Source organism: Lytechinus pictus, chromosome 2 (assembly GCF_037042905.1).
Source record: "Lytechinus pictus isolate F3 Inbred chromosome 2, Lp3.0, whole genome shotgun sequence".
Lineage (NCBI taxonomy): Eukaryota > Metazoa > Echinodermata > Echinoidea > Temnopleuroida > Toxopneustidae > Lytechinus > Lytechinus pictus.
Genome location: NC_087246.1, coordinates 13449544 through 13468269, shown reverse-complemented (window position 1 = coordinate 13468269; position 18726 = coordinate 13449544). Strand labels below are relative to the sequence as shown.

General features: G+C 37.0%; 1 protein-coding gene across 4 annotated transcripts; it reads right to left on the bottom strand.

The window, feature by feature from the left end:
* Window positions 1-9712: 9712 nt before the first annotated feature.
* LOC129284289 (transcription factor Sp5-like) lies at window positions 9713-17458 on the bottom strand. Of its 4 annotated transcripts, XM_064110152.1 has the most exons (4): window positions 15696-16708; window positions 14499-15002; window positions 10691-13313; window positions 10374-10463 (listed from the first exon to the last, which is right to left on the bottom strand). In XM_064110152.1, exons 1-3 carry the CDS (start codon window positions 15900-15902, stop codon window positions 13278-13280), a joined length of 747 nt encoding a protein of 248 aa, XP_063966222.1. In that variant the 5' UTR covers window positions 15903-16708; the 3' UTR covers window positions 10374-10463; window positions 10691-13277. The 4 variants fall into 4 exon arrangements, with proteins under 4 accessions (XP_063966233.1, XP_054775687.2, XP_063966222.1 ...); XM_064110146.1 differs by having other exon boundaries at window positions 10691-15002; XM_064110163.1 differs by lacking the exons at window positions 10691-13313; window positions 14499-15002; window positions 15696-16708 and adding an exon at window positions 17024-17458 and having other exon boundaries at window positions 9713-10463.
* Between the last annotated feature and the right edge of the window lie 1268 nt (window positions 17459-18726).

The following is an 18726-nucleotide window of genomic DNA, read 5'->3' as shown; positions in this document are numbered from 1 at the left end:
GGGAAGTTGCTCGCATATGGTGTCACAAATTTAAAATAAATTAATCTAATAACCTTTTTTAAAATATCAAACGCCAAGTGGCAACATCTTAAAGTATGTTTAATTACGATGCTTTTAAATTGCCTATAAAAACAACACATCATGGGGTATCTTTCCTCTAAAATATTATTCTTATATCTTTCAAAGTGGGTCTTATTGAATATCTATTAAAAATGATAATGAATTATTGTCCCAATAAGGGATTCCTACATTCAAATGGCAAACCTCTGTTTTATAAGAAACTATTTATTTAAATATAAGTTTTATTACTTACCGTGGTAATGTATCTCTTCAATCAATTTTGGTAGGCCTACCGATTGCTTTTATAGTGTTTCTTGAAAGCCCTTGAACGATGAATCAGAGGTGGGGGTATGTCTGCTGCTCAGTGAAAAATAATATAGAAAGATAATTTAAAGCCTTCGTAAAATTTTGTTACAGGGTAATTAATAGTCGAGTATCATCCAACGATCAGAAACAATTTATATTAATTCCTATCAACTTGTTGTATTATTAAAGTTGTTGTTGTTACATGATAGCTCTGGGTCTTTTTAAAGATTAAGGATTGAGTTTTCAAAACCATAATATATAAACAATCAAATGAATCCCAAGAAAGCTCCCCCCCCCCCCCCCCACAGTAAATGAGAAATTCATTATGAGCAGGTAATGCAAGGGGAGACATTAAATTTAACAAATAAACTTGTGAAATTTTAAAGAAAGCCACAATTTTTCACTTCGATATTCCGTAATTACTCTCATGCAGTATTCTCTCAAATCTACATATATACTTTTAACATTACAATAAAGTATTCTCATTAGCAATCAAACTTTTTCCAAAAAATTTTGATTTTTCTTTACAAATACAAGAAAAACTTAACTGTCAATCTTTTAGAATGACGAAAGAAATCGCATATTATTACAAAATGGAAGAGGTACGGGAAATAAAGATTATTTGTCTATATACCTCATCACAATATGTACGAACTGTCAGTTCTACTTCCAAATCGAATGACGATAGCTAAATTGCTCTTTATTAAGGTTTTTAAGATTTGAAAAGGATACTTACGGGATACTAAAAGAATACTATGACTTTCAAGACGTCAATGAATCAAAGAGTTGTCTGCGCCATGGGTTAATAAGGCACAACTTAATATACAAGAAGTAAATATACTAGACAACTTTGAGGTTACGTGTAACTGTCTTTAATAACCATGGCCAATAGACCAACACAAGGTGGCGCGCTTACACTTTGCGGTTGCAACATCGAATCATCAGTATAATACGATAACAACACACTGGCGTGACTGCCTTTTACTTTTCCCATCTTTTTAAAACAAAAACTGTATGACAAAATCATGATGATTCGTAATTAAATCACTATTACATAAAAAGGGTTAGACCTTCACTGGTGTAAGACATAAATATAGGCACCAATGTATCATAACAAGTTGAATACTAAACAGGCATACCACAACAAAGGTCACAATTTAAAAAAAACATCAAATGGCAGCACCACTTCTCATCTCTCTCCATCATATAAATTGACGAAAAACATAGGTGGGCTTACAAACGGATTGACAGCAAATCATTATCCCCGTCTAGACAGCGGATTGCAAAAATTGGACCCAAAACTACTCCAAAACACAAGGCTCAATTAAGGCTGTGCACTAATAGCCAATTCTCGACACAAATTAAACAAGCATAAACCTGCATTAAAAAAGAAAACATGCATATTGGCAAATAAAACAAAAAGCAATACAATGACCTCAGTGCAAAGTTTCCACATAGCAAAGAGATTAAATGCACAGTTGAACGGTGTCACCCTAAATAGCAAAAACATCTGTGTATGATAAAAAAGGATGGCACAAAAAAACAGGACAAAAATTACTGAATTATGAGCAGTCTCATACCATCTCAATGAGATAAGAAAATACTTGCAAAAACGGAAATGGATCAAATAGAGGAAACAGCCACTTACCCACAACATATGACTGTTTAACTACATAAAATTGACACAAGGAACTGAGTAACATTACTAGGTATAATGCATGATACACACAAGTTATACAATGTCTGAAAACAAGGCATATAAATCATTATTCAGAACAAAAGTATACTAACTAATATCAAAACAACACAAATCATCTTCTCAAATATCACTGTAGACACACATTAAAGAATCAGCAAATGTCAGATAATCATCACCTGTCCAGTATAACGTCATAAAAATACACATCCACAAAATCAACAACACTCATAACTGGCAGAATCACTCACCCAAAGCACATCACAAATTACATCATGAAACTGTTTATTGTGATCAATCAAAATAACATACTATACTGTATACAAAAAATCATTGAACCCCAAAATACCTGCAAATAATTATAATAAAATATCCTGACAGAAAATTACAAGTCATAAAATTTACATGGCACTCCTAACCTTCCTGATTGAACAGAAATATACCTGCAAATAAACATAACACAAAAGTACATATAAGACCAAGTAAGCAGGCTGTCCATATCGGCTAACAACATCAAGTGATGAAATGTATAAAAGTCCTGATAGAATGTTCTTCATAATCACATAATATGGCCAGTCCAATTATAAAAGCACAGTGTCCAAGCTCACGAAAGATGTAGAGTAATCACTGTCCATGGAAAGAAGGTATGTCTACGTAATCATAGGTCTTGAAAGCAAGGCGAGCGAACACTGTATCAAACAATAAATGTCTCTGGAGCGTTGATAGGCGAGAATCATGAAGAAAAGTCCTAGGTAGGGACCAACATCATACGGTCTATGAAACTTTACCACTGGGATAGACAGACCAGCAGGACCATACCCTGGAGTAGCATGGGGCCGGTCTGGCGGACGAGTGTGAAGACATCCTTCAGGGTTGGACAGATCAGCAGGACAATGCCCTGGTATAGCATGGGGCTGATCTGGAGGACGACAATGATGAACACCTTCAAGGACAGACAGATCAGCAGGACCAAGCTCTAGGGTAGCAAGGGGCTGATTTGGAGGGCGAGTACGAGGAGCGACACCAGTCCGGATTGAATGAACATGGCTATTAGAGACTGGGATGCTAGGTGAGTGCTTACATTCGGTAGGATACGATGCTGGCGGGATGAACGACTTACAGCTCTGCGGGATCAACCCGTTCACGAAACATTGTACCCGCGCCGGACGGATAACTTGCGTAGTAGAGCTACTGCTGCTGACGTTAGCCTGGCACGGAGGCATAGCGGTTACCCCGGTGTTTGCTCTGTGGCGGTTACTCGCGTTGAAGGGTAACACCGAATCGGCCGATGGTGTAACGGACACAGTATCAACACTACTAGAAGTGTCAAACATGTGATCAAGAGGCAGTACGGTACCTCCACGGTCAACGACAAGGTTGCTACCTATGCAGCGATCCAGTAGCATATCGAGTGATATGTTAGGCAAAACTGTCTCATCAGGCAAAGTCATGTTAGGGAAAATTGTCACATCCGGCAACGTCAAGGTAGGCGAAACTGTCACATCAGGCAAAGACAAGTTAGGCAAAACTGTTACATCAGGCAAAGTCATGTTAGGTGAAATTGTCACATCTGACAAAAAGCAAGGACCATGGTTCTGACTAGGATCCAAATCAAGGGACTCTGTAAAACTGCAGGTCACATTGGATTGGCAACAATCCCAAATTACCAAAGGCTCAAACTCATCGGCAGAAAGTGGAGAGCAACTCAATCCACTCAGAGTAGTAAAGGCAATATTACCATGCCAACAATCAATGCAATGGAGTGAAGAAGTTCTGAAATCACTCAAACGTAAAACTGGAGGAGAGCATGAACTGCTTTCATAAGTGTCTGTAACTGTACACTCTTGGAACAATGAAGGCACATTGGCATCGGTATCCTGACCAATTACATCACTAACAATAGACCCTACATTATCTTTCCTTGTTTCTTTTACATCTCTCATGTGACCAATAAGCACATCATCTCCATTAGCTTTATCAACCACATCAACATTAGCTTCATATCCAATTTCTTCATTCCATTGTTTCACATCACATTGGTCACTTTCATGAACCAGACTATCACTAGTTGCATAGTCAACCTCTTCATTCCATCCTTTCATGTCAGCACTGTTTGTTAATATTTTCACCTCACCATCACAATTCATGTATCCATCAACTGCATTACATTGTTTCACATGAACTATGTTAGAGTCATTACCTCCACCATCACTACTCTCATAACCATCATCTACATTGCATGGTGTCATTTCACCTTTGTTAGTTTCATGCACCTCACCATCACTAGTCTCATCTCTTCGGTCTTCATTCCGAGATTTACAATCATTACTTTCAGATTCATCTATCTCACTATCACTCGTCTCATATCCATCATCTTCTTTGTGTATGTTAGTGTTTACTGGTATGACTGTGGTCCTTAATGTAACATGATTATGAATTCCATGACTATCATCAATTGGACTCTCATTTTTCTCGCGTTCCTGATCATTTAGAATGAGATTCGTAACCGTATGTATGCCAGCGAGATCAACATCATACAAACACGGCGGAGCTGCTCTAGATGACACACCATAGCAGAAAGTAGCACCGTCTCCAAACATGATCAACTGCTTGGAGGGGCGAACCGAAATATCGTTCTGCTCCATGAATGGAGCCCCAGCAACAATGCTACAAGAACCTCTCAAGTAATCATCTTGGACTACCACACCATCAAACCAAAGTTCACAACCATCGTAAAATAATGTGGCCAAGAGACCAACACAAGGTGGCGCGCTTACACTTTGCGGTTGCAACATCGAATCATCAGTATAATACGATAACAACACACTGGCGCTGATCTTTTCCGATTTCCAGTTAGCTTTAAACCAAGTTTATCAATCAATGATTGACCAATCAAAAATACCCTTGACCATTGTCCAGATTTGTCTACAGTGACAGGGCACTGACCAATGACCTGATAGGGAATCCATTATCATGATTATAGGAAGGTTTGACCAGCTTGATGACCGGACAATAGACAGGGAGACGTTTGGAAGAGAGTATATTGTTGAGATGCATCAGGATATACGGGGGTGATCGTTTTAAGGGGCAAACTCGAAGATTATCGGGGGAGGGGGCTTTCATAGATTAAATTTCGAAATTTGTACAAAGCGAAAAAAATTAGTAGATATTGGCGCTAGATCTTTTTTATGCCTGCATTAATTGGATTGACGGGGATGGGACTTTTACCGTAATTTAAAGATCTGCAAAGATATCAAATTTTGGTTGACTAGATATTATATCATGTGATGCCCTTGGTGTACATAATAATCACAGAAACACGATTTTGATAGTTTTTAAATTAACCTTTAATTTAACAAAACTGGAGGAAAAGTCAGATCGAGAAAAGATCAAGAGAGGGGGTTCCTTCTGGATTTTGAAAGCAACCAATGTATCAAGTTGATCTTTCAGATTAGTGTTATTTCTTGTAAGAATCGGCAAAAAATCTGAAATCCTTTAGATATGTATTTTATTGAAATATTGGTATTGTTATGATTTAATTCAGGCGGGGACCTTTAGGGTCTGAAGGGGCCCCCCTTGAAAGGATTTTGTTCAAATATATATATCACTTAAACTTATTTCACACTGGTAAATATCTATTTTGTGCTTCGTCTTCCTCTTTACATCCCTTCTGCGCTGCCCCCCCTATTCTCTCATTTCTTTATCATTATGCTACTGTTTCACTAACTAAACCGACCCATGAATGATCATAGTTAACACATTACGGCCTACTAGTATTTCAAATGACACAACATGTCACTGTCTGGAGTCGATATCACTGTTTTAACTGAACCATCACCCGTTTAATTCTCAACTTTAATACGCACTCTGTCCTTCTATTTCCTCACATACAAACACACTTTCTCTCGCTTTCTCTCTTTCTCTTCCTCCATCTCCTTGCACTATTTCACTCCATCAACTTCGCACATACAAGCGAAAGAAACCCATCACCCATCTTAACTCTTTCGAATGTTGAACTCTCTTTACAAATCCACAAAAAATAAACGGTCAATCTTTTAGAATGACGAAAACAATCGCATATTATAAATAAATGGAAGAGGTGCGGGGAATAAAGATTACTTTTCTATATGCCTCATCACAACATGTATTAACTGTCAGTTCTACTTACAAGTCTAATAACTATAGCTAAATTGCTCTTTATTAAGGTTTTTAAGGTTTGAAAAGGATACTAAACGTATACTAAAAGAATACTTAATGACTTTCAAGACGTCTGTGAATCAAAGTGTTGTCTGATCTTTTCCGATTTCCCGTTAGCGTTAAACCTAGTTTACCAATCAAATGATTGACCAGTCAAAAGACCCTTGACCATTGTCCAGCTTTGCCTACAGTGACAGGACACTGACCAATGACCTGATAGGGAATCCATTCTATAGGAAGGTTTGACCAGCTTGATGACCGGACAATAGACCGAATGATATTGGGAAGAGCGAGCATTTTTCCAGATACATCAGGATATACGGGGCGATTATTTTAAGGGGCAACCTCACAGATTTTCGGGGGAGGGGGCTTCAATAGATAAAATGTCGAAGTTTGTACAGAGGGGAAAAATATGTAGATTATGGGGCTGTATTTTTTATGCCTGCATTGAATTGACGAGAGGGGATTTACCGTAATTTTAAAATCTCCCTCCCCTCTAAAAAGGAGCATGTACAGGGAAAGGGGAAAGAGAGAAAATGAGAAAAAAAAGTGGAGGAGAAGTAAAGGAAAGGGGAAAGAGATGCAAATGATGGAAAAGGATATAATAAGTCACATCCTTCTGAAAAAAAGACACAAATCTTTAAGTTCACCCTTAATAAAAAAAGTAAAATTATTGACGAAGGTTTGACGAAAAATCCATCAAAGATTAAGAATTTTTCAATGTGACGTCATATACGAGGAGCTACCCTATATCTTATATAATATGAAATGCATAAATTTTAATTCAATGGTTAATGGTGATTTTTTAGGTCCTTAGGAGAGGGTTGGAAAAATGTCAGCTTTTTATGTTAACGGCAATAAAAAACATATTCATCTATTTTTTATAGAAAATAAAATTTCATTTATTTTCTTGGTGCAAGATATATCGGGAAGCTGCTCGCATGTGACGTGTCAATTTTTGTTTATGTGTCATTCTAATAACTTTTTAATATTGAAGAGTTTTCCTCAAACCTTAACAAATGTATTTTACAATTAAAAATATTGTCAGGGTGAACTTCAAACTTATGTCTCCGATTTTCCAATCGGGGAAAATATGGATTAAAAAAATCAAGAAGGAATTACGTGCAACTTGTCTTAACCCTATAAAGCCCATGCTATTGTAAAATCGCATAGCCCGAGGGTGGGGCCTATTTTTTGCCAAACGCCCTCAGATCTCGAAGTTTGAAGGAAAAAGTCATGAAACGTCGTGGCGCGATCTTTTCGTGTTTTAGATTTATTGCGAAAATATGTCGAGTGGGGGAAATCGACCAATGACCTGATTAGATGGGACTCCATTCCATACTAAGGTTGGACCAGCTTGATGACTGGACAATAGACCGAGAGACATTGGTAAGAGAGTATATTGTTCAGATGCATCAGGATATACGGGATTATTATTTTAAAGGGCAAACTCGAAGAATTTTTTTTTTTAGGGGGGGGGGCTTTAATGGATTAAATGATAAACCGTAATTAAAAAATCTTCAAAGATCTCAACTTTTGGTTGACTAGATATTACATTATGTGATGTTTGGGTCCCCTCCCCCCCCCCCGGTAAAAAAAAAGAGGGAGGAAGAGGGGGAAATGAAGAGAACAAAAGGAGAGAGGAAAAGGGGGAAGGAAGAAAATAAAAAGAAAGAGAAAGAGGGGGAAAGGAAGAAAGAAAGAAAGAAAGAAAGAAGGGAAAAAGAGGGAAGGGGAGAAAGGAATGAAAAAGAAGGGGAAAGAGGATGAGAGAAAAAAAGGGGGAAAGAAATAGAGGGGGGAATAAATAATAAATGGGTGGAAGCGCCCATTTGATGTTGACCACGGGGCGCCGATATGATGTTCGAACTAGGGGGCGCCGAATTGATGTTCGAATTTGGGGGCGCCGATTTGATGTTCGAACTAGAAGGGCAAAAAACAGGTTTTGGTGTCCAATCGGGTAAAATGTAAATGAAAATATTTTTCTGCCAACTCCCACCCCCTCCCCCATTGGCGAAAGCGGGATCTGCCCCTGAGTATATGGATTTTTTTTAACTTGCACATAAGCATTGTATTTGCATTTTATCGTATTTATGTATTCTGTTCATGATAACTTAAAATAGTTAGCCCTTGCTTTGAATTCTCATCATTAGTGAGATACGTATTCTCTTAACAATTTTCCTCCATGGTAAAAAGTGCTCAAAAGGTTCCCACTTCTGGTCAGTACAATTAAATTTCACCTTGCGCTTTGGGCTCGCATTAATCATTCATTGAGATAAACAAATTGTTCTTTATCTAAAAACGTGCTTAAAAGTTCAAATTTTCTGATAGGAATAAAAAGAATATTCCAGCTCGTGCTTTGTGCTCGTATTACTTGATTCGCGAGATACACAGCTATTTGTTTATTTTAAAACATGCTAAAAGTTTCCAGTTGTCAGGTTAGAATATCAAACATTTTTAGCTCGTGCTTCGCATTCGGATCAATTGTTTAGTTATATACGCATCCTGTCCTGACAGTTTTTATGCGAATGAGAAGCGCGAGCTGAATTTTTTTTATATTCTAACCTGACAACTAAAAATGTCCTTTTTAATTTCATCATTATTGGGATAACTGATCTAGAATTTATTTGGACAGACTATTGCTAATTCAAAAGCGTATGATAAGAATTATAAGTCACGAAGATAGATTAGTTTCCACAGCTTAACTTTTTTACTTTAATATTATTTTGAAAATAAATGACTTATATCATCTTTGTCTTGGCTGTTTTATATACTAATTAAATCGCGGTGAATTGCCAACCCTTTTAAGTTTATTATTTACAAATAAAAAGATAATTTTCATGGTTATTCCACAAGACAATTACCATCATTTTACCTTCCTTTGTTGAGAATATTATTTAAATAGAAAACCATCATTTACACTGGTCCTCATTTATTCATTTCCCTGGATGAGTCTATATAGAACTCACCAAGCTTATTTACTTTCAAACTCAAACTCGAAAGAGATGCAAATGTTGGAAAAGACACAAATCTTAAAGGGGAAGTGAACACTGAATAAAAGAAAATATTTTTTTCTGCTATTTTTACAATAAAGAAATGATTTTAAAAATATGTTCCATCTGAATTCTAAACACTGAAGGAAGTGACTAGCATTCTTCTATTTATGTGAATGATTTTTTTTTCAAAATATCTTCCGCTCTTTATCAAGGATCAAACAAAATATCTTGCTGAACTACCCCCTCACTCAATGCCTCACTTATTAAACTTTTTTTCACACTAAGTAAATATTTCACAGTGCTTCGTCTTCCTCTTCTCGTCCCCTCATGCACTCTCTCTCTCTCAATATGATACTGTCTCACTAAACATACAAGCAAATGCAACCCATCGCCTATCTTAACTCTTTCGAAGTCAAACAGCTTGACTCCAAAGTTAAAGTCCTTTTAAGACAAGAAATGCATTTTCGAAAAGATTTATTTCAACATGAGTTCGCTACAAGCGACTTCAAATCTCAAATATATTATCCAAGTGTACCATATCAAAACAAAGTCCATATTCTTCAGAGCGATACGACGTCGATGATCTCCTCTTCCTCATCCTTGATTACCACTCGGCGTGATCGTCGATTCCGCGTAGAAAGAACCTTCATTGACGACATCTTAGCATGGATGGGTTGATCATGATGAGGGTAGACCCCGAACTTGGGTGGCGACGATGATGAATGAAGCGTGTGGTTGAATGTTGGTACTGGTACAACCACAGGAGTACACGATGAGTATGGAGTGGTAGCTAGATGGTAGCTCATGGATGAGGGTGGTACTCTTGGTCTTGATAGAGGTGTAGTAGAGTAAGGAGAATACCGCATAACAGGTTGATATAGAGGATAGTAGCATGGCTGATGACCAGGGATGATCGGGCTAACTGATCGGAGAGATGACAACTCGGTAGGCTGAGGTGATACCGACAACGCTGGAGATGACGAGGTCATGTGTGGTGACGGTGGTGGAGTAGGTGGAAGATACGAACAGGACGACGATGTAGAAGCAGACGAGGTCGTCGACAAGGGAGTGAGCTGTGGTTGTAGTGAAAGTATCCTCGGCACTCGACGGGAAGACACGCCTGGTGATGTGCCAATCTTTCGACAGGTTGCAGCTAACATGGCCAGGGGACTTGGTTTGCCAATATCACACGAGCTAGCTTCAGGGAGCTGAGAAATTAAAGAAAAGAGGGAGAAATCAAAATTAATTCAATGAGACCGAAATATCCATACACTTCATGTCATGACTCATTATCAAACACACTACGCTTTAAATATTTATTATACAATTGTACAGTTTCATTTAGTTGAGCTTGTTTGAGAAACCAAAGAAGTAAGATTTGATATTGTAAGAGAGAAACGACAATTAATGTCTATGTGTACATACCTGTAAGTACTTTGAAGTCAGAGAAGCCATGCTGCCAATATAATATTCCACTTAAATCAAGTCCAAGACAGATGCCAAGATGTATAGTTGTAATGATATACTCTTATAAACTGAAGTAATGATGACCAATAATGATAGTGTCCAGGGTTAGTTGTAGTAGTTGTGCACTGGCGAAAGCTCAAAGCATAAATGATGCTATGTCGAGAATTTGATAGCTATTTATCCTAACTGACCAAACTCGTTCATGAATCCTTTCATCTACCACTGGACGACTCAATGAGCCGGTAAGATCAGAGATCCATCTGATCTTGATCCTATGCCGCTAATCCCGGGCTTCTATCTGTCAAGTTCAACCATCACAAAGTCTGACCAATAGGAGGATCTTCGGGCATTGTCCGATGCTTATCAATGACAGGTCGTTCACCAGTCACAACGGACGGGTCATCTCTCGGCTTTGAATAGTGACATGGAGGTAAGAATGCAATAGAAAGAAGAATACTCCAGCTGGGTGACACTTATCAATGAATAGATCTACACTGTTAACAGGTAGGATGGGAAATTATAGTCAAAGTCTATTTTAGGGTACTCAATCCATCTCGATGGGATTTTCTTTAGTCCATAAAGGTTACAGAGTGATATGGTTACTTTCGACACAAAATTGCCATATTTCGATTAAGTAGTCACAGAATACTTATTTATTTTATTAATACATCAAAGAATATGAACGAACACATAGTAACAGCATCTTTAGTAAAGACTTATTACGATACTTTTAAAAAATGCCTGTAAAAAACGTATATGAAGTGGATTGCTCTAAATCATTATACTAGATTTTTTTCAGTGGGTCCTATAGAATTTCTATCACAAATAGATTCCTGTTGAAACAAGAAATTTCTATATTCGAGTGGCAAATATTCATCTATTTAGAAACTTTTTATTTTAGTATAACTTCTGTTACGTCCGTGATAATGTCCCTTTAAACAATTTGAAATGAATTGACTAAATGTGTTGTTTCTTGGAAGCCCCTGAACAATGAATCAGAGGTGGGGGTAATTCTGCAGCTGAAAAAAATAATAACGAAGGAAAATCTGTAATTAGAGATTTAAAGCCTATGTTAAACTTTTGTACAAGGTCATTAATAGTTCAGTACAATATAATGTTACGATTTCACGAAGATGTATTGGCCTTTTTTCTTCTTTGATGACTGATACTTTCAGAAAGCTCTCTCTTTATAATGCTTATATTTTTCCTTTGATATCCCCTCCCCTTTTGACCACCTTAAACATCTTAAGGCTACATACAAAAATTATATCCCAAAATTGTCAGCCCATTCTATGCATGAAAATTGTGTTCAAAAATATCAAAATATTCAAAATTGTATTTATATCAAATAACACGCAACCTTTTTATCATATGCCGCCTCATCGTAAGTGTTTTGGGGATCCTTGGGGGCTGAAGGGGCCTGGTTCCACCCCCCCCCCCCCCACAAAAGGGAGATGTAAAGGGAGAGGTGAAAGAAAAGGGAGGGGAAAGGGAGAGAAAGGGAAGAAAAAAAAGAAATGATGAAGTAAAGGAAGAAGGAAAGAGATGCAAATGATGGAAAAGGAAATAAGAATTCATATCCTTCTAAAATAAGACACAAATCTTAAAGCGGAAGTTCACCCTGAATAAAAAAATAGAAATATTGGGGAAGGTTTGAGGAAAAATCCATAAAAGATTACGTAAGTTTTTAGAGTTTAAATTTGTTAATTTGACTTCATATACGAGCAGCTACTCCATATTGTAATATGAAATCCATAATTTACATTTAATGGTTCATGATGACTAAAATATTTGTTTGAATGGGGGTGAACAAAAATGTCAGCTATTATGTATAAAGTGCCAACAAAGCATTTTCATTTATTTTTTTAGAAAATGATATTTCATTCATTTTCCTACCAAAAGATATATGACGTCACAATTTGTGTTTAAGTGCCATTCTATTAACTTTGGTGGGTTTTTTCGTTATTTTGATGAATTTTCGTCAAACCTTTAATATTCTTGATCATTTTCCTGCCATTTGTACAATAAAAAAATTGTCAGGGTGAACTTCCAACTTATATCTTCGATTGGCCAACCAGTTGAAAGAAAAGGAAGGGAAAGGAGATGAGAGGAAATAAAAATACAATTCGTTATAAAGAGAGAGAGAGAGACATAAATCGGGGAAGTTCACCCTGAAAAATGTGTTTTCTTTTGTAAAAATACCTTTGAAACATATATGACTTCAAATCTCAAATACATTATCCAAGTGTACCACATCAAAACAAAGTCCATATTCTTCAGAGCGATACGACGTCGATGATCTCCTCTTCCTCATCCTTGATTACCACTCGGCGTGATCGTCGATTCCTTGTAGAACGGACCTTCATTGACGACATCGTAACATGGATGGGTTGATCATGATGAGGGTAGACCCCGAACATGGGTGGTGACGATGATGAATGAAGCGCGTGGTTGAATGTTGGTACTGGTACAACCACAGGAGTACACGATGAGTATGGAGTGGTAGCTAGATGGTGGCTCATGGATGATTGTGGTGCTCTTGGTCTTGATAGAGGTTATGTATTAACCAAATTCTCAAAATGAAATGTACACTGATAAACATAAAAAAATGATCAAAACATTTTAAACAACAACAAAAAACATACCCTGTTTTCTTCTTCAGTGTTTTAAGATCAACGTTATTCTGATTAAACATGATATAACAACTTATTAAATTCGGCCTGATTTTCTTTTTCCCCCTTTTTTTTATACAAACTTTAAATAATTTTGCAAAGAAAAGATTATTTCATACTTAATTAAATGTTTTGTCTCGAATAAATTTACTGATAATGCAAGGAAGAAATCAGCGTTTAAAACAAAATATTAACAAAGGAAAATAACCAAATATGTGCATATACAAACGAAATTAAGAAAACATAAATGAAATTCTGTTTAAAGTACAAAGAATTGATTATCATCTTTTACCAGTTGTATACTAACAAAGGATAGGTTGAAAAATAAACCAATCCTAACTGACTGGAAAACATTTTTAACAGGTTATTCATAAAGTTAAACATCAGAAAATCAAAGTAATATATCAAGATAGCTCTTTTGGTTTTAGATTCAAAATTGATATTTGTCTTTTTGGCAGTTGCATACTAACAAAATCATTCTAACAAATAAATGTCTTTACAGGTTATTCAATATCAGTTAAACATCAGAAAATCAACAACAACAAAATCATTCTAACAAATAAATGTCTTTACAGGTTGTTCAATAAAGTTAAACATCAGAAAAATCAAAGTAATATTTCAAGATGGCTCTTTTGGTTTTGAACCAAAAATTAGTTAAATAAGCATCACAATATCCAAGGGGAGGGGGAGAGACAAGTAAAAAAATCAAATTTTGTAGAATTCACATTAAGTTCTCTGGACCATTACATTTCTTTCAGTTTTGCCTTTAAATGGGATTTTATATCGTTTTTTCGAAGGTCAAAATGATAGAAGCTTGACGCTTCTTCGACACACATATCTTGATCTTCTTCAAACATGCATTTTACATTGTATACGTTATCAAATTGGTTGAAAAAAATCTTTAAAATCTAACCTGGCTAACGCTGCTTCAAAATATTTATCAATCTTTTCGTTTCTTGATAACCATAAACATTCAGGGTGGTCTCGCTGCCCACCACATTCATTAATACACCATATACAGTTCTCGTAGACAACTTAGTTTACTTTATTTGTCAACGAGTTTATTGCCATTATAAGAGGGCCAGAGGGTACGTTCATTCTTACCGGAATATTCTCCGCGACATCTGTCATGTCTGAGTCCTCCGGTTCAACTATCTCCCCCTCTTCCATCCCCGAGTCATCATCAACCTCTTTCTCCTCCTCCTCTTCCTTGCCCTCTTCATCCTCCTCCATTTCGTAGTCTAATCTTCGGCGTATTGTCGGAAAAAGATTGTTGATGGTTTCGTCTACGTCACCATTTTCGTCATCCGAAATGACGACTATTTCAGGGGATGGTGGTGGTGGTTGCCTCGATGCGGCTCCTATCCTTGGCTCTTCAGTTACCACTGGCATGACTGGTCTCCCACATGGTGTAGCATGGACCATGACAGCATGTTGCCTTTGAAGACGGTGGCGGCCAGCTACCACAGGGGCTGGTGGGGGTGACGCATCGTCATCATCATTTAGGATGAACAGTTCGGGTGTTTTTGGCGATGTAGGGGCTGGTTCTACCGTTCTTGAGAGAAAGGCTGCACCATTCAGTTCCTCCTCCATCTTGTTGACCACGTTCTGGATACGGAAAAGAGGAAATGGGTTCCAGTCAGTCAGGAGTTTTTTTTTTAATTTCTTTTAATCATTATTTTTTTATATAAATTTGTATTTTCATTTTTAGAACACTTCATTTTGGGTTTTTGTTGTTGTTGTTGTTTATCAATTTTTTCTTCTTTTTTAAACTAATGTTTTAAAACAAAATTTACTGAAAAAATACATTATACATTATAAGAACCAAAGTAAGCTAGGATATTAGTGCAATCTTATTTTTTTACATTGCTCAATTCCCGGACAGATTTACTAATGTCAAATTTGGCCTGCACCAAATGCCACCAATTTTCCGCGGTCAAATTGATGCCCTTCTGCCCGGGAAGCATTCTCCTTGTTCCTTTTAATTTATAATATTCCCTAATATTAATGTAGGGGACACTCCTAAATTTCTTCACCACCGCAAAACGTCTTCCCCCCCAAGTGGAAAGGTTTTGACCCTTCCTCAAATTCGTAAGAATCGAACTCCTGGCTAAAATGGCAACCCGCCTCTTCCCGCACCGTGAACCAATTTCCGCCTTTGCTACCGTCAGATGCCTAATAAAAAAGACAGTAACAATATATAAACTTCGATTAAGCATACAGATTAAATACTTTTCTCTTGTATTTTAAACATAGAAACGTTAAAAAAATCTATAAAAAATAATAATCAGTGACACTTACCATCAATGCTTCGAATCCAGAAGGGGGAGGTATCGTGATCTTTCTCTGCTCAGGCACTCTCTCCTTAGCTACTGCTAATGGTGCTGCTGCGACTGCTTCTTCTGCTTTGGAGGTTGAATGAAGCCATGATGAAGATGAATTACTAGTATCGAAGTAACGAAGTTGATGTGATCTCAGTCTGTAGCTCAGGGCAAAAATGATAACCATCCACTATGAATTTCCCGCTATTTATGTCTTTGCTTTACTATGCGTTTGTATGCACCATACCTTTGACCAATCACAGCATTTCCTACGACGAGTTCACCAATCACGCGCTAGCACACGCCTCAATGACCACCTCACTGACCAGATACCGACTGACGTTTCAACCAATTAGCTATCACAACTCTACACATTCTTATGCACCACACCGCCGACCAATCACAGCATTTCCTTCGACGAGTTCACCAATCACGCACAGATGAGCTGCTTGGCAAACATCTATCTGCATCCAAAATATGCATCCATACTCCCCACACGCACAGATGAGTTGCTTGGCAAACATCTACCTGCATCCAAAACCACCAAGAGTGAACTTGACCAACACACATCCCTAATTCTATTGTCCCATCATCAATCCATACTCTCCACACGCACAGATGAGCTGCTTGGCAAACATCTACCTGCATCCAAAACCACCAAGAGTGAACTTGACCAACACACATCCCTAATTCTATTGTCCCATCATCAATCCATACTCTCCACACATTACAAAAAATATCCATGTCCAACTTGACCGCTTTGTCTAACATAAATTTTAAAATTAATTATGTTCATCCCCATAACGACTCTTCGCTTTTGACCTCACCGATATCAACAAACACCTAATTGATAATTAATTAATAATTAACTAATAATCAATTAATAATTAACTAATAATCAATTAATAATTAACTAATTATTAATAATTCATTAATAATTAACTATGTTAAACCCCTCTACCGGAAGTTGTCTATCCAGACTACTATATCTTCTAAGACACGCCTGATGATGTGCCAATCTTTCGACAGGTTGCAGCTAACATGGCCAGTGGACTTGGTTTGCCAATATCACACGAGCTAGCATCAGGGAGCTGAGAAATGAAAGAAAAGAGGGAGAAATCACAATTAGTTTAATGAAACCGAAATATCCATACAGTACATGTCATGTCTCATTATCAAACACACTACACTTTTAATATTTATTATACAATTGTACAGTTTCATTTAGTTGAGCTTGTTTGAGAAACCAAAGAAGTAAGATTTGATATTGTAAGAGAGAAACGACAACTAATGTCTATGTGTACATACCTGTAAGTACTTTGAAGTCAGGAAAGCCATGCTGCCAATATAATATTCCACTTAAATCAAGTCCAAGACAGATGCCAAGGTGTATAGTTGTAATGATATACTCTTATAACCTGAAGTAATGATGACCAATAATGATAGTGTTCAGGGTTAGTTGTAGTAGTTGTGCACAGGCGAAAGCTCAAAGCATAAATGATGTTATGTCGAGAATTTGATAGCTATTTATCCTAACTGACCAAACTCGTTCATGAATCCTTTCATCTACCACTGGATGACTTAATGAGCCGGTAACATCAAAGATCCGTCTGATCTTGATCCTACGCCGCTAATCCCGGGCTTCTATCTGTCAAGTTCAACCATCACAAAGTCTGACCAATGGGAGGATCTTTGGCCATTGTCCGATGCTTATCAATGACAGGTCGTTCGCCAGTCACAACGGACGGGTCATCTCTCGGGTTTGAATAGTGACATGGAGGTAAGAATACAATAGAAAGAAGAATACTCCAGCTGGGTGACACTTATCAATGAATAGATTTACACTGTTAACAGGTAGGACGGGAAATTATAGTCAAAGTCTATTTTAGGGTACTCAATCCATCTTAATGGGATTTTCTTTAGTCCATAAAGGTTACAGAGTGATATGGTTACTTTCGACACAAAAATTGCCATATTTCGATTAAGTAGTCACAGAATACTTATTCATTTGATTAATACATCAAAGAATATGAACGAACACATAGTAACAGCATCTTTAGTAAAGACTTATTACGATACTTTTAAAAAATGCCTGTAAAAAAAAGTATATGAAGTGGATTCCTCTAAATCATTATATTAGATTTTTTTCAGTGGGTCCTATGGAATTTCTATCACAAATAGATTCCTGTTGAAACAAGAAACGTCTATATTCAAGTGGCTAATATTCATCTATTTAGAAACTTTTTATTTTAGTATAACTTCTGTTACGTCCGTGATAATGTCCCTTCAAACAATTTGAAATGAATTGATTAAATGTGTTGCTTCTTGGAAGCCCCTGAACAATGAATCAGAGGTGGGGGTAATTCTGCAGCTGAAAAAAATAATAACGAAGGAAAATCTGTAATTAGAGATTTAAAGCCTATGTTAAACTTTTGTACAAGGTCATTAATAGTTCAGTACAATATAATGTTACGATTTCACGAAGATGTATTGGCCTTTTTTCTTCTTTGATGACTGATAATTTCAGAAAGCTCTCTCTTTATAATGCTTCTATTTTTCCTTTGATATCCCCTCCCCCTTTTGACCACCTTAAACATCTCAAGGCTACATACAAAAATTATATCCCAAAATTGTCAGCCCATTCCATGCATGGAAATTGTGTTTAAAAATATCCAAATATTCAAAATTGTATTTATATCAAATAAAACGCAACATTTTTATCATATGCCGCCTCATCGTAAGTGTTTTGGGGATCCTTGGGGGCTGAAGGGGCCTGCTCCCCCCCCCCCCATAAAAGGGAGAAGTAAAGGGAGAGGTGAAAGGAAAGGGAGGGGGAAGAGAGAGAAAGGGAAGGAAAAAATGAAATGATGAAGTAAAGGAAGAAGGAAAAGGATGCAAATGATGGAAAAGGAAATAGAAGTCATATCCTTCTAAAATAAGACACAAATCTTAAAGCGGAAGTTCACCCTGAATAAAAAAAATAGAAATATTGGGGAAGGTTTGAGGAAAAA

What these genes read in the sequence shown, in the direction of transcription:
- LOC129284289 (XM_064110146.1), bottom strand. Translation starts at nt 15,902, where the DNA reads ATGGTTATCATTTTTGCCCTGAGCTACAGACTGAGATCACATCAACTT. An exon ending in CTGGATTCGAAGCATTGATG is followed by an intron (nt 15,003 to 15,695) that starts GTAAGTGTCACT and finishes TTCCGTATCCAG; the next exon opens with AACGTGGTCAACAAGATGGA.